General features: G+C 48.3%; 1 protein-coding gene across 1 annotated transcript in view; it reads right to left on the bottom strand.

The window, feature by feature from the left end:
- The window catches only part of LOC114020807 (IgGFc-binding protein), a 61,737-nt gene that overhangs the window by 39,319 nt on the left and 5,672 nt on the right, over positions 1-16,746 (bottom strand). The window contains exons 4-12 of the mRNA XM_043535581.1: positions 15,780-16,375; positions 13,368-13,941; positions 12,921-13,114; positions 12,251-12,392; positions 11,092-11,432; positions 8,831-9,404; positions 4,945-5,522; positions 3,882-4,452; positions 2,560-3,155 (exon numbers count right to left, since the gene is read on the bottom strand). Of these exons, the coding sequence (XP_043391516.1) occupies positions 2,560-3,155; positions 3,882-4,452; positions 4,945-5,522; positions 8,831-9,404; positions 11,092-11,432; positions 12,251-12,392; positions 12,921-13,114; positions 13,368-13,941; positions 15,780-16,375 (4,166 nt within the window). The remainder of the gene's footprint in view (positions 1-2,559; positions 3,156-3,881; positions 4,453-4,944; positions 5,523-8,830; positions 9,405-11,091; positions 11,433-12,250; positions 12,393-12,920; positions 13,115-13,367; positions 13,942-15,779; positions 16,376-16,746) is intronic.

Raw genomic sequence — 16,746 nt, 5'->3', positions numbered from 1 at the left:
AAAGTCAAATAGAAGATTGTGGCAGATCTGAAGTCAGCAAGATATTACTCTGTTATTCTGGACTGTACACCTGACATCAGCCATATAGAAAAAATGACATTAATGGTGCGTTTTGTAACAACAACAGAACCGAGTGAAAATGTCCCTGCAATGGTGACTGTCAGAGAGCATTTTCTAGAATTTATTGACATTGATGTCACATTTGACAAATGTGCTTCTTAAAAAGCTGGAAGATATGGGAATTGCGATAGCTGACATGAGAGGTCAGGGCTACGACAATGGTGCCAACATGAGAGGAAAGAACAGAGGAGTGCAGGATCCGAGAGTTAAACTCTCGAGCTTTTTTTGTCCCATGCAGTTCTCATTCACTGAACTTGGTGGTCAGTGATGCAGCATCAGCTTCTAGTGAGGCTGCTGAATTTTTTAATGTAATTCAAAGCACCTATGTATTTTTCTCAGCATCAACTCATTGATGGCAAGTTTTGAAGCAACATCTGGGAACATCCTCTCTGACACTGAAACCACTGAGTGTCACACGATGAGAAAGTCGAATGGAGGCAATAAAGCCTATCAAACACCAAATTGGGAAGATAGATGATGCCATAGTTGCCATTATGGAGGATAATGCTATGACAGGAACTGTTCATGGGAGAACAGTGGCAGAGGGAAATGGAATCACCAGAAACATACATCACTTCAAATTTCTGTGTGGCTTAGTGTTGTGGCATGACATACTGTTTGAAATAAATGTTGTAAGCAAGAAACTCCAAGGTGTTGACCTTGATATATCTGGAGCAATGGAACAACTGGACAAAGCAAAGGCATACCTACAGTCTTACCAGTCAGATGAGGGATTTCAAAACATTCTGAAGAGTGCGCAGAACTTGGCAGAGGAACTTCACCCTGAAGCTATTTTCCCACCCATTCAAGAACACAAGAGTCACCGAAGAAAAAGACATTTTGATTACGAGGCACAGGATAATCCCATAAGAGACCCCAAACAACAATTCAAAATTGAATTCTTTAAACAGGTACTAGATTGTTCAATACAGTCAGTTGAAGAACGTTTCATGCAGCTCAAGGAACACAGCAGTATATTTGGGATGTTGCATGATATTCCAAAACTCCTTACTATATCTGAAGAAGATCTACACCAGCAATGCAGGGCACTAGAGACACTGTTGACACATGATGACATGCGTGATACTGATGCGAGTGATTTAGGTGATGAACTGAAAGCCCTTTCAAGATACATTTCAGCAGGATCAACTCCAAAGGCTGTTCTGGAATCTATGTGCACAAATAAGATGACCACCCTCTTTCCAAATGCTTTTGTTGCTCTGTGCATACTTCTAACACTTCCTGTAACAGTTGCCAGTGGAGAACGCAGCTTCTCCAAGCTAAAGTTCATAAAAACACATCTACGCTCCACAATGACACAGGAGAGGCTGGTCGGCCTTGCAACCATCTCAATAGAGCATGAGCTGGCCCAGACTGTGGACCTTCAGGAAGCAGTTCAAATCTTTGCAACCAAGAAGGCACGGAGAGCACCACTTTGATTATTCAAAAAGATAAAAATGCCAGTGTTTACTATGCAGACAAGAAAAGTTACATTTGCTGTTCAGACGTTTGAAAGTTAAGTGTTACTTAACATTTTTGAACAAGGCATTTTAAGTTGTTAGTTCTCCTTTATTGGGATAGGTAGCAGAGCAGTACTATGAGAGGAGTAGAACAGGAAGAGGGCGGAATTGAGACCTTTCAAAGTTTTGGCCCAAGCAACGGGGTATGGGGGTGTCATTTGAGCTCCCCGCCTCAGGTGCCAAAATGTTGCAGGCCGGCCCTGAGCAAGGACGCAGAACGCTCGGGGGAGGGAGCGGAATATTAAGAAAAATCCACAACAAAACACCCCACTGAACATACAACTTCCCCTGGGGAGAGGACGAGAGAACAAATAGGAGACAGAAGTGAGTCACATTGCTTAGTATATTACTGGAAGATGCTCAAATACTCCAGTGATGAGCATGGAATAAGAACCTTGTAACAGGGTGGCTTGCCCCTTAAGGGCTAGTGGCCTGAGGCCAGCCAACCCTTATTACTAAGTAGGCACACCAGTCACACGATTCCCCTATAAGAGCAGATGGTGGAAGCCAGGCTGATGGCCCAGCACAAAGAGTTCTCAGGGAAAAGAGAAGAGAGTGCAGAGGCTGCTGCAGACCAGTACGCTCCAGCAGGGAAACCTGCAACTTGGGAAGTGAGAAGACAGGCAGGAAAAGCCTGGAAGTGACCAGATAAAGAGGTAAATGGGTGGATGTGAAAACTTTATTCATAATGTGTGTTAATTTAACAAACCAGACCCCTAGGAGGGCTGCTATTATTAAAAGTTGTAAAAGTTATTCAGAGGTCCAAGAGGGTAAACTGAGGAAGGCCACCTATAGAGTGACCTCTGGCCACGAGAGAACAAACCAGTATAGAAGAGAAGAGAATCTCTCCTGTCCAAAAGGAATCAAGAACGATCTAGGACTTACCATGATGAGCCAGAGTAAGCGAAGAAGGACTTACCATGATGATCCCCTGTTTGCTCTGCAGCAGGGTGAGTGTGATGCCATACACCTGGATGGATACCAGCTTGGCCATGGACACATTCCTGGTGCCCCAATCTTCTTTCTCTACACTGATAGTGAATGGTGTAAGGTGACTGGCATCGGTGCAGGTCTTGGCCAGGATGTAGGTGCAGGTGCCTTGGAAGTCAAAGGGGACCCCGTCGAAAGAGAGGTAGTGGGGATGGCCAGAGGCAGAACAGGTCGCAGATCCAAATGGGTGACATTTCTGGATGCCGTCCACCACCCCGCATTCCTCACCAGTGCCGCAGGAGAATGCCTTACACACAACTTCCCCACCAGCCAGACACACGCACTGCTCCTTGCATGAACCGCTCGGGTGGAAGTTCTCCCCGGCCTGGTAGTAAAGTCCCCTGTGGAGGCATCCGCACTGGGAAAAGGGGACACAGTGGTCACCACTGAGAACAAAGCCCTCGTCACACACGCAGCCTTCCTTACACTGGGTCGTGCATTGCACCGGGGCATAGAGGTTGCTGCATGTCAGATCGCAGCTGCTGCTGCAGAATTCGTAGTGACTGTTTGGGGGACAGGACGGAGCTGTAATTAGAACAAAGAGTTAGCTCACATCGTGCCTAAGCAATATGCGCAATGAACCATCACAGAACATGCAATTTCATTCAAGCTCCTAATTTTCTATTTCCTTAGTTTGGTTAATTAAAAAAAGGGCAACCTCTCTAATTCGGTCCCAGGTCTGGGGACTGGGTGCCCCAGAGACACCAGGTAATGGGATATAGACAATCTCTCTCCATGGATTAGGCTTCGAATCTGGTCCAAGATGAGGGTGTAGGGAGTGGAGGGCTCATGGGCCTGGAATTGTTCTGTAGAGCTTTTCACCACTAGCTTTTTGCTTTGAGTCCAGGTCAGTAGTGCGTAAAACTCACTCCCAGGTGATGGCTTATGGGAGATGAGTTGGTGGGTTCCCAGCCCAGTTCTTAATGGACAGACATCTCAATTACTAAGACTCCACTGACTCTCAGCTCTGATTATGTCCAGTCTCAGCAGGGAAGCCAAGGACTGGAAGGACCATGGAGGGAACTACTACATTCCCAGACAGTGCCACTCTGGCCTGGGGTGCATCACATTGATAGGGCATGGTGAGGGGCAGCTCCTATGACTGTACCCATCGTTTGGAGAGAGGGCTTCTTTGTCACTTAAGAAACATTCTGCAGAACAGGATAAGCTGAGCATTTAGATCAACAACTACCAGCCAACAAAAACTAACAAGCCCCATGGGGCAATCAGTAGTGGACAGAGGCGACTCACAGCAGAACTTTGTCGTCCTCCAGGGATGCACCACAGCTCCAGCTTCCTGACATGCCTCGGAATAGTCAGCAACGGCCTGGCAGACGTTACTCTCCTGCCCACTGAGGACGCAATAGCCGTACACGCAGTCTACGAAGTATCCATGGGGGTCCACTTTGCTGTGACATCCTCTGAAGGGGCCATTCTTGTCTAGGATGAGCCCACACTGCCCTCTGCTACCTCGTTGTTGTTTTTCAATAGCCTCTACGCTTGCGCATGGGGGTATCGTTACTGCAGAGCATCCCCGGAGGTCGCCCACCTTCCAGCTCTGGCCAAAGCTGACTGGGCTTGGTGCCAGCGTGCCATCCCTCATGAGCAAGTCGTCCTCCCTGTCCCTGTTGAAGTTGCCACACAGACCACACACGGCTCCCGTGTAGGTGACTGGCAGAGTGACCGTGATGCGTCCTGACCACCCGGCATAGGTAACAGTGAGTCCAAAGTCTGCCTGGATCACTGTGGCCCAGCCCTTTCTATACACAGTGATTTTCTTATCATTGAGGTTGAAGGGAAGGTTAATCAGGAAACCGTTCATCTGTAAGAGCAAATCATTCAGTATATGAAACATCACTTGCTCATGGTGGAGCCTCTCACTCCAGAACAGAGCTCCTGCCCATAATTATAATAAAAATCCACCTCTGTTTAACTTTTGTCCTGTCTGCCTTGCTCCCTTCCCTACAACTTGCCTGAATCTCAGCTCTCCAGACTGGGCAGGATCCTCCAACCAGACTTTCATTACCTCTGGCTTTGGCTATTGCAGTTCCCTCCTCTCTGTTCTACCTGAGCCCCAGCTCCCCAGGTTCCCACAAACGCTAGACGCTACTGACACTTTCTGACCCATCTCAAGTGAAATGGCAGCACCCCGATCCTTAAATATCTCCATCAGCTCCCCGTTCATAGAAGAATCCAGTTCCCTTTCATTCTATATTTCACAGTCCTTCCATGCACTGTCTGTAACCTGTGTTGATGACACAGGTGACTTTCTAGAAATGTTTTAGAGAGACTAGAGAAAATTTGAGAAACTCACCAGGACTTTCCCAGGGAATTGATAGCTGATCCTGAGTTTGGTCTGATAAACCTTAATCTGTAGAGGAGCGGTATTGTTCTCCTGGAAGTAGACCTCAAAGTCCACCAGTCCCTCCGCCTTCTTGCACAGGGCCGTGAGCTGGTAGCGGCAGGTGCCTTGGAAGTCGTATCTCTGTCCATCAAAGGTGGTGTAGTGCAGATTCCTTGTCACAGAGCAGGTGGCATAGCTGGAGGGGTAACAGCCCCGTACGCCGTTCACTAGCCCACACTTCTCCGAGTGTTTGCACGTAGCAGCCACGCATTCGACCTGTCTAGTGGCTGCGTTGCACATGCACTGTGTCCCACATACCTCATCGACCCAGAAGCTCTCATTGGGGGCATAGGGGCGTCCTTCAAACTGGCACCCACAGCCGCTCTTGGGGATGCATTTGCCCTGGCTCAGCACAAAACCGTCCTTGCACTGGCAGCTTTCCACACAGGGGTCTTGGCAGCTGCTGGGGGCTGACTGGTCCACACACGTGGCTGGGCAGGCTGTTCCACAAAGCTGGTACTGGCTGTTCTCCAGGGGGCATTCCATGGCTGGAGAGTGAAGGACCCACAGATTTAGCAGCAAGTTCTCTCCAAGCAAAAACAGTATTTAAAATAGACAGAGGGGGATGTATCTTGTGGGGCTATAATGAAATAAATACTGTTCGGAATTGTGTGATTATGGGAAATTTTAACTTCCCAGATATAGATTGGAGGAAAAGTACTACCAATAATAGTAGGGCCCAGATTTTCCTGGATGGGATAGCTGACAGATTTCTTCACCAAACACTCACTTAACCAACAAGATGTCATGCCATTTTAGGTTTGGTATTGGTGAGTAGTGAGGACCTCCTAGAAGTACTGGTTGTAGGGGACAACTCTGGGTTCAAGTGATCATGAACTAATTCAGTTTAAATGGAAGGATAAACAAAAATAGATCTGCAACTAGGTTCCTTGATTTCAAAAGGTCAAACTTTAAAAAAATAAGGGAATTAGTTAGGGTCCAGGAAGGAGACTGGACTGAAGAACTCAAGGATCTGAATGTGGAGGAGGCTTGGAGTTTCAGAAACAATCTGAAGTGGGCATTCCAAGCAAGGGGAAAAAATTTATAGGGAAGGATTGCAGACCAAGCTGGATGAGCAAAAGTCTCAAACAGGTGATTAAGAGAAAGCGGAAAGCCTACAAGGAATGGAAGAAGGGATGGATCAGGAAGGAAAGCTACTTGTTGAGGGTCAGAAAGTGTAGGGATAAAGTGAGAATTGCCAAAAGCCAAGCAAAGTTGGACCTCGCAAACGAAATTAAAACCAAGAGTAAAATTTTCTATAGGCATATAAATAAAAAGGAAAGAAGAAGTAGGACCACTAAGCACTGAGGATGGGGTGGAGATTAAAGATAATCCAGGTATGGCCCAACACCTAAACGAATATTTTGCCTCAGTTTTTAATAAGGGTAATGAAGAGTTTTGGGGTAGTGGCAGGATAGCTAATGGGAACAAGTATATGGAAGTAGAAATTATGGTATCTGAGATCGAAGTCAAATTCAAAGAGCTTAATGGGACTAAATCGGGGGGCCTAGATAATCTCCATCGAAGAATATTAAGGCAACTCGCACATGAAATTGCAAGCCCAATAGCAAGGATTTTTAATGAATCTGTAAATTTGGGGAAGAATTTCTAATATTGGTCCTATTTTTAAGAAAGGGAGAAAAGTGATCCAGGAAACTACAGGCCCGTTTGTTTGATCTCAGTTGTATGAGGGTCTTTGAAAAAGAAAGCAGTAAGGAAACAGAGGTAAATGGTAATTGTGATAAAATATAACATGGTTTTACAAAAGGTAGATCATGCCTGGCCAACCTGATCTCCTTCTCTGAGATAACTGATTTTTTAGCCAAAGGAAATGCAGTAGATCTTATGTACTTGAATTTCAGTAAGGCATTTGATACTGTTCCATATGGGAAATTATTAGTTAAATTGGAGAAGATGGGGATTAATATGAGAATTGTAAGGTGGATAAGCAACTGGTTAAAGGGGGTACTACAACAGGACATATTGAAAGGTGAATTGTCAGGTTGGAGGAAGGTTAATAGTGGAGTTCCTCAGGGATTGGTCTTGGGATCAATCTTATTTTACATTTTGGCCACATTTTGGCACAAAAAGTAGGAGTGCAGTAACAAAATTTGCAGATGACACAAGATTGGGGGGGTATTACCAATACGGAGGAGGACCGGAATATCATACGAGAAGATCTGGATGACCTTGAAAACTGGAGTAATAGAAATGGGATGAAATTTAATAGTGCAAAGTGCAAGGTCATGCATTTAGGAACTAACAACAAGAACTTTTGTTATAAACTGGGGATGTATCAGTTGGAAGTGACAGAGAAGGAGAAAGACCTGGGTGTATTAGTTGAGCACAGGATGGCTTAGAGCCACCAATGTCATGCGGCTGTGAAAAAAGGCTAATGCAGTCAGGAGAGGTATTGCCAGTAGCGACAGGGAAGTGTTAGTACCATTATACATGGCACCAGTGAGACCTCATCTGGAATACTGTGTGCCATTCGGGTCTCCCATGTTTAAGAAAGATTCATTCAAACTAGAACAGGTGCAGAGAAGGGTGACTAGGATGATCCAAGGAACGGAAAACCTACCTTATGAGACAAGATTCAAAGAGCGTGGCTTGTTTAGCCTAACCAAAAGAAGGCTGAAGGGAGATATGATTGCTCTCTATAAATACATAAGAGGGTTAAACACCAGGGAGGGAGAGGAGTTACTTAAATTAAGTGCCAATGTTGACACAAAAACAAATGGACATCAACTGGTCATCAACAAGTTTAGCCTTGAAATTAGATGATACCCATCACAGGAGTGAAGTTCTGGAACAGCATTCCAAGGGGAGCAATAAGGACAAAACACCTTACTGGCTTCCAGACTGAGCTTGATAAGTTTATGGAGCGATGGTCTGATGAGACTGCCCACAATGGCATATAGCTGATCTGTGAGTGGTAGCAGCAATGTCTCCAACAGCCAGTGATGGGACACTCGATGGGGAGGGTTCTGAGTTACAGCAGAGAATTCTTTCCCAGGTGTCTGGCTGATGGGTCTCACCCACAAGACCAGGGTCCAGCTGATTGCCATATTTGAGGTCAGGAAGGAATTTTCCCCACAGGTCAGATTGGCAGACCTTAGAGATTATTTGCCTTCCGCTGCATCTTGAGCGACAGGTCACTTGCTGGTTTAAACAAGTGTAAATGGCGGATTCTCTGTAATTTGAAGTTTTTAAATCAAGTTTTGAGGATGTCAGTAACTCAGCCAGAGGTTAGGAGTCGGTTACAGGAGTGGGTGGGAGAGGTTCTATGGGCTGCAATGTGCAAGAGATCAGACTAGATTAACATCATGGTCCCTTCGGACCTTAGAGCAGTGGTTCTCAACCCAAGGTCCACAGGTCGCTGTGGCCCATGTGACATCCTCTCAGCCATACAGGTAGTATATATATTGTGTGGATGCAGCACATATAACACCTAGAGTGCTGCATATGCAGCCCACAATGGTAAATAGGTTGAGAACCACTGGCTTAGAATCTATGATTCTATGAGTGTCTTAAACTGTCACCATCTTACCCCAGCTCCCATGTGTTATCAGTGGACGTTAGATACTCCAAGTGACAGGCACCTTAGCAATTCCAGACAGACAAGTACTGTGGGTACAATAGAACCCAGGGTCCTGATTTCCCAATCACTGCTCAATCCCAAACCACTCGGTCACGCCCCCTCCCAACACCAGGGCTAGAACTCAAGAGTGCTGAGCCCCAGGCTCCCTGGTCTAACCAGCAGACCATAGACCTTGGCATACAAATCTGTACTCACGGCATCTGGCCAGCTGCCTCCATTCCCCAATCCTGACCCCCTCCAGCTGGCAGGCGTCCGCATAGGCCTTCAGGGCCTCACACAGGGCCTTCCTGTAGCCGTCGCTGTGGCACAGATCGTACACGCAGTTGTCCAAGTAGACTGTAGGATCCACCTTGGTGTGGCACTGGCTGAAGGGCCCATCTGAGACCTTGGTTATCAGGCCGCACGAGGCCTCTTCCTTGTACTTTCTGGCTATGCTGGCGGCACAGGGCTTGCAACCTCCAATGCAATCGTGCCAGCAAAACTGATCCTCATCTTCCACTGCCCAGCTTTTCCCCAGGGCGGCGACACTGGGAGCCAGGTCCCCGTCTGGGGTCTGGAAGTCATCGGAGGGGTCCCCATTATAGTTGCCGCACAGGCCGCACAGGCTGTCGGAGAAGTCATTAGGGACGGTGACCCTCAGGTGGTTGTTCCAGTCATAGGACACGCTGAGGTTGAAGTCGGTGCGGAGGACGAGGGAGGTGCCGCTCTGATAGAGCCGAAGGGCCCCATTGTTCAGGGAGATGGGTAAGTGGGCCCTGGTGTTATTCACCTTTGCAGTGAGAAAGAAAGGGCAAAGGTCACAACTGAGTGCATAGGTCTGTCATTTACATACTGAGCTCTGCTCTGATATAGTTTTTCACTAGTATTTGCCTATTCATCAAAATCAAAAGGGGTTTGAGAAGATTGTTCCTTTTCCAAGGAGTTCTGATGGAAACAAGGCCAATTTCAAAACCTGTCTGTTTTTCCCTGCCACCAGCTCCTCAGCAGCCTGCCAGGCGGACTGACCTGGAGCTGGGGCTCCATTCGTCTTCACAGAAAATGTAGTAATTTATGAGTTTCATTCCATATTGGAATGAAGCTAATTTTCAAAATACTGAAATCTTTCTGCCAATGGAATTAGCTTTCTCAGGCCAGCTCTATCTAATGTGATGTTTTAATTCAAATTTGGTTCCAGTTTGTGTCCAGAGTCACTGGAAATTGTGATTTGGCCCCATTGCTATGCATAGGATTTTTCCAACCAGGTCCTATATTATATCCATGATTGTGTTGTAGCCTGTTGTGGACAAAAGGAGTGAGGGGACGAATGAGTGGGAGGTACGCTAGGGGATGGGGGCTGCATTGGTTAGAACCATTCGGGAGCGGCTCTTGTGGGGACAGTGCTGCATGGGTGAGAGCCCTTAGGAGGAGCACTTGAGGGGCAAGAGGTCTCAAGGAGCTGTCTGCAATGTTCCAGGGCCCCTGAGGTACCTCAGGTTGGAGCAGGCACTGTAGGGCAGAACTCTGAGCTGCCTAGATGTGCCTCAGTTTCCCCATATCTTAGAGTTCAGGCAATGTCCTCCCGGATCCAGGAGTGGGGATTCTCCTCAGGTGGGGTCTCAGAGGGATCCCTGTTACATTAGAAACTGCTGGGGAATTTGTGGTAGGATGGACTCAGCGGAGCTGGGATTTGCCCACAATAGCTGAAATACTGGCCCTGCTCTTGAATGATGCACTGGGGATAGGTTATGACCAAATGCTCAGGTCTACACTTTATCTGGCATGCAGATCCCATGTGCTTGTGACAGAGCTGACAGCTCCCCACACTGAGTCAGGCACCCCACACCTTTCAGTACAGCACCCTGTAGCGCCATGCTGTGACCCTGAGGGATAACGCCCTCGACTGACCCCCCACATCACTCCCTGCCACACAGCACCTGCTAGATAGGCATTGGGGTCAGCAATGACTTGCCGGGACAATGTTCCCTTTTAGGTGGCCCACCCCGCTCCCTGCAGTTCAACACAGTGGCTGCTGGCCATTGGTGTCGGCACTGACTCCGAGCACAGGGTGCCCCCTATTAGGAAGCCTACCCATCCACTAGCACAGTGTTGGGACTTAAGGAACAGCACTGACTCAGCAGCAGAGCTCACCCTACTACTTCAACAAGACGCCCCACTGCAATGCCTTGGATTACTTCATTGAAAAGGCAGCCTAACTACTGACCACACTGGGCCTTGTCTACGTTGGGCACAGCCTGGGGGCTGCTTTAAATGGAGCCCACTGGCTGTGGACCCATAGGGGGCATTGGCCAGCTGGGCACTGTCAGGGCCCATCACCTCCCAGCCACTCTCCTTTGCCTGCTCTGTCCTACCCACAACATGCCCCATCAGTGGTGGGAGCTGCAGTTTCCTGCCCTCTATTTAGCAAAGCCTACAGGGTGGATATAGGAGTAGGGTGGACGTGCGCACCCAGCACTCACCCACACAAAGCCGGCTTCAGCCCTGGCTGCTGTGACAGTGACTCCATCCACCTGGACAGTCACCGACCCAACGTAGAAAACCTGTGTGTTCCCACTGTTCTCGCTCTTGGCCATGACATGGAAGGAGGACAGGCCGGAGGCATCCCTGCAGGTCTTGGCCACCATGTAGGTGCAGTTGCCATGGAAATCATATGCCCGTCCATCGAAGGTGTGGTAATGAAAGTAACCCCCAGCCCTGCACGTGCCCCGAGAGACTGGCACACACTTTGGCTGCTCATTTATCATCTTACAAATAGTTCCTTCCCTGCAGCGGACCACACTGCAGGATGGCTTTGGAATAACTAGTGGGGAAAGACAATAGAAAGACAAGAAACAGCAGACTAATCAGTAACATCTATCTATCTTTCTATCTCTCCCCCCACACTCATCGTTATATCTATCTATCATCATGCACTCCTCTGTCTCTCTTCCTCTATGTATGCATCCGATGAAGTGAGCTGTAGCTCACGAAAGCTTATGCTCAAATAAATTTGTTAGTCTCTAAGGTGCCACAAGTACTCCTTTTCTTTTTGCGAATACAGACTAACACGGCTGCTACTCTGAAACCTATCCCCATACACACTTCCTTTGCATCATTCACAAACCTCCCGCGAGTCCCATGCTGAGGAAATCTCTGCATGTGTGTGACAACAGCAAAACTGGATCCTATGTCTCCTTCCCCGCAATGTGCGGCAGAAGTGGTTCAAAACCTGTGGGCATGTTGCCAGCATCGATCAGGCAAAGGATTGTGGCTGGGATGTGATGGGCACTGACAGTGCCCAGCTGACTGATGGCCCCACAGCCAGTGGGCTCCAATTTAGAGCAGCTCCTAGGCTACAGCCAGGGAGAAGATCTACGAGTGTGATCAGCTCCCCGACAGCTGCCCACTTGACTCTGCTGTGCACATCAGAAGATGGATGCAGCAGAGACGAGTGTTTCCAACAAGTGTTTCCATCTTTCAAGTCAAAATTCTGTAATATTATGGATTAGGGTTCCAGGCTAAATAAAAGGGGAAAGAGAGAGTGAGTGAGAAGGGTGAGGAGACATAATTGAAATGACTTTACTCACTGCTTATGGAATAACCCCTCAGAACGTGTTTCAATCAGTGACTCTCCTTTACCTTGGCTGATGCAGTCCATGACGCCGTCTCTGATCTGGCAGGTTTCTCCACTGGTGCAGCTGTGAGCTTTGCAAGTCACCCCTCGGGCAGGAATGCAGGTGCAGCTTTGATGGCACTCATTTCTCAGGACCGTCTCACTCGGCTGATGGGATGTTTGGGAAGGAGGAAATAACGCAACGTAAGTGGAAATGGTGATTTATAATAATTCCTGGCGGTGCTAAACTTAGAGCTGTGTGGTGAGGCGTGTGAAAAACTATTATGTCATTGGACTAGATGACCTCCTGAGGTTCCTTCCAACCCTGATATTCTATGATTCTATGATTCTAATATTATTTCTGTTAACATTAAAGAGAGAGGCTTTCTAAAGAGCTAAGAATTTGGCTGAGGGACAGGACAATGCCTAGGTTTTAACCTCCCATCTCCTACTGACTCACTGGGTGGGTCTTGAGCAAGTCACTGCCCCGCTCTGTGCCTCAGTTTCCCCACAACGGACAAAGGGAATTAAATCTTCTTGCCTTTCTTGGTGCTTTGGGCATTAACAGAGCCGGAATGCCAGGCTGGATAGGCCAATGCTCTGATCCACTATAGCAAACCCTATTCCTGACTAGTGTAGGGATTAAGATATGTGAGAAAAAAATTTAGATCAGACCCAGACTGCTTGAATCTGTACCTTGTAGTATCTCCCCTGTTCAAAGCACCCGCAGTTCTCTGGAGTCACACAGCCCTGGCCATCGAAGCGGAAGCCCTCATCACACTGGCAGCCTTCAGCACAGGTCTCTGGGCAGTCCATGATGTCTCCAGTGCAGGTGGTGGTACAGAGGTCAGCGCAGACCTCGTAGTGGCTGTTAACCGGGCAGCTCACAGCTTAAATAGAGAGAGAAATAAAGGATTGATGGAAAGATCTCACACCACAGCCTAGAGGGACAGACATGAAGGAGAGGAGAGCAGGACAGGGAGGAGAGGAACAGGGCACCTTTGTAAGAGAACATGAGATTGTTGGCTCCCACCCAGAAGAGTTCCAGAAGAAGCCCAGAGGCCTGGAACAAGATGCCCGGTAACACTGACCCCCTCCCTTCCCCAGTGCGTCCCAGAGCTCCTACATTGTCAGTGCATTTACCACAGAAGGAGGCGCTCCTCCAGGGATGGATGAAGACCTTAGCCTCTTGGCAGGCCGTCACGTAGCTGTGGATGCTCTGGCACAGGACCTGGGAGTCCCCGTTTCCCAGGCACACATCGTACAGACAGTTGCTCTGATACACGCTGGGGCTGACCACGTCGTGGCAGGCCGTGAAGGGGCCCTCAGGGTCTGTGAGCAGCCCACAGTAGTTGCGCCCTTTGAAGACGTCCTTCTTCTTTTCTTCGCAAACTGGACAGCTGTTTCCAGCACATCTGTCTGTACAGGATGCTCCTGGGATCTCGACTTCCCAAGCAGAGCCAAATGCTGCCACATCAGGGGCTGTCCTGCCACTGGGGAGCAGGAACTCCTCGTCCTGCTGTCCATTGTAGTTCCCGCACAGGCCACACGTCTGGCCCTGGTAGGTCCCTGGGATGGTGATTCTGGCCTGGTAAACCAAGTCGTAGCTCACACTGAGGCCAAAGTCAGTTTGCACCAGGACATTAGTGCCGTGCTGATATGCTTGGAGCTGCCCATTGACCATTATCATGGGGAGATTGCGGGATACCCCGTCCACCTGGAAAAGACAGCACATTCCCCTATGAGCAGGTAGGATGGACACTGCTTCGTGGGTAGGGGCTATGGACAAGTTTTGAGATTCAGTTCTCACTGACACCATGGGTTAAATCCAGAATGACTCATGACTCCCGATTTCACTTTGCAATGGTTTGTCCTCACCTTCCAAGCTCTTGACATTGTCACCCTGACCTACATTTCTGATCTCATCTCCCAGGCACCTCCCTCCCTCCTGATCCTCTCTCTCTATCTTCCCCAACTTCTCAACCCATATTTGGTCTGCTCCTTCTCATGCCAACTCCTGGACTCAGAACAATCTCCTACTTCTTCTCCATCTCCCCCGCTCCTAAAAACCTACTTCCCTGGTGACGCCTCCTTCCCCTCCCTCTGCTATCTCAAACAATTTCCTATGCATTGTGTTCAATTTGCCCCAAACTAGACTGCAGGCTTCACAGGGCACTATGCCATGGGACAGATTCTTCAACACAGAGGCCAATGGAGATATAATGGGGAGGAATTTTACCCATGTTTGCAAAATGTGAGGTATGTGGAGGGGGTTCACCAAATAATTAATACTCATAAATAGGAGTATAATCAACAAGAGAGGCATGCTGGAGGATGCTCATCTCACCCAAGAGAAGCTTTGACATAGCAGCATCCATGAGTAGCACTTTCTACCATTTCTACCCATTCTGACAGAAGATGACCTGGCTTCAAAAATTCACGGCTTTGTCGCTTCCCTGCTGGACTATATTGCAAGGTGGTATACCCGGGCATGAAGCATTCAGCACTTAGGAATATTCAAGTGCTACACAACTCTGCAGCATGCCTCCTCAGCAACACTGGCTGCTGTACACATCAAACCTGTCCTCCACTCCCTACCCTGGTTCTCCATAGAACAAGGAATCCAGTTCAAGTCCTCAGTCCTTATCCCAAGGTGCACAATGGCCTGGGCCCAGGCTATCTAAAAGATCAATTCAATTTTCAGGTAGAAGACTGTGGTTGACAACTTCTTTCCATTGGCACGATGGAAATCACATCAATAAGGATAAACTTTGTCTCTGCCGGAGATGAAGCTTTATTAGGAGTTGGTCCAAGTCTAGGGAATGAATCGTCTCAGGAAGTAAGGACCCTCACAAACCTGACCACCCTCCTTTCCAAGTGCAAGGTGTGTTCTTCGACCACCTTTCTCCAACATATAGATGGCAACATGCGTATACATTTATCATTATAAAAAAATCCACAACAAAACACCCCACTGCACACACATCTTTCCTGGGGAGAGGAGAAGAGAACAAACATGTGGCAGATGTCAGTCACGTTGCTTAATGTATTTCTGGGAGGGGCTCAAATACCATGTGGATGAGCTTGATATATGTACCTTCTGGCACGGCAGCCTGCCTCTCAGTGACTCGCCACCTGGGGCCAGCCAACCCTTATTGCTAAGTAGGCACGTCTGAGCAGGAATCGTATGTGTCCCCTGAAAGAAAAGCAGGAAGAAGCCAGGTTCCTGGTCCAGCAGAGAGAGTTCTCAGGGAGAAAGAGGGGAATAGAGAGGCTGCTGGCAGCGAGTAGGCTCCTGCACGGAAACCTGAAAGTAGGGGAGTGAGACGGCAGTCAGACAATGCCTGCGAATGACCAGATAAGGCGGTGACTGGCTGTATGTGAAAACTCCTATTTGAATGAGACCCTTAGGAGGGCTCTTGCTACTGGACCTGTAAAAACCTTTTGTGAATTGTTGAGTCCAAGAGGGGAAGCTGAGGCAGGCCACATGCAGAAACCTCGGGCCACAAAGGGACACTCAGAATGATCTAAATGAGGATCTGGAGAAGGACTTACCATGATGAGCCCCTGTTTGCTCTGCAGCAGGGTGAGTGTGATCCCATACACCTGGATGGACACCAGCTTGGCCATGGACATATTCCCACTGCCCAAGGATTCTTTCTCTACGCTGATAGTAAATGGTGTAAGGTGGCTGGAATCAGTGCAGGTCTTGGCCAGGATGTAGGTGCAGGTGCCTTGGAAGTCAAAGGGCACCCCGTCGAAAGAGAGGTAGTGGGGATGGCCAGAGGCAGAACAAGTCGCAAATCCAAATGGGTGGCATTTCTGGATGCCGTCCACCACCCCGCATTCCTCACCAGCACCGCAGGAGAAAGCCTTACATACAACTTCCCCACCAGCCTGACACACACACTGCTCCTTGCATGAACCGCTCGGGTGGAAGGTCTCCCCGGTCTGGTAGTAAAATCCCCTGTGGAGGCAACCGCACTGGGAAATGGGGATGCAGAGCTCGCCACTGAGAACAAAGCCCTCATCACACACGCAGCCTTCCTTACACTGGGTCGTGCATTGCACCGGGGCATAGAGGTTGCTGCATGTCAGATCGCAGCTGCTGCTGCAGAATTCATAGTGACTGTTCAGGGGACAGGACGGATCTGTAATTAGAACAAAGAGTTAGCTCACATCGTCCATTGGCAATGTGCACAACGAACCATCACAGAACATGCAATTTCATTTAAGCTCCTAATTTTCTATTTCCTTGGTTTGGTTAATTAATAAAAGGCAGCATGTGTAATCCAGTTCCAGGTCTGGATAACTGGTTGCTCCAAAGAAACCAGGCAGTGGGATACAGATAATCTCTTTCCTAAAGCTAGCCTTCCAATTTGGACCAAGGTCAAGGTGTAGGAAGTGGAGGGCCCATGGACCTGGGAGTGTTCTGCAGAGCTTTTCACCACGAGCTTTTTGTTTAGAATACAGGTCAGTCATGCCTAAAACTCCCTCCCAGATGATGGTTTATGGGAGATGA

This window comes from Chelonia mydas, chromosome 24 (assembly GCF_015237465.2).
Source record: "Chelonia mydas isolate rCheMyd1 chromosome 24, rCheMyd1.pri.v2, whole genome shotgun sequence".
Classification (NCBI taxonomy): domain Eukaryota; kingdom Metazoa; phylum Chordata; order Testudines; family Cheloniidae; genus Chelonia; species Chelonia mydas.
This window is presented reverse-complemented; position numbering and strand designations above follow the sequence as displayed.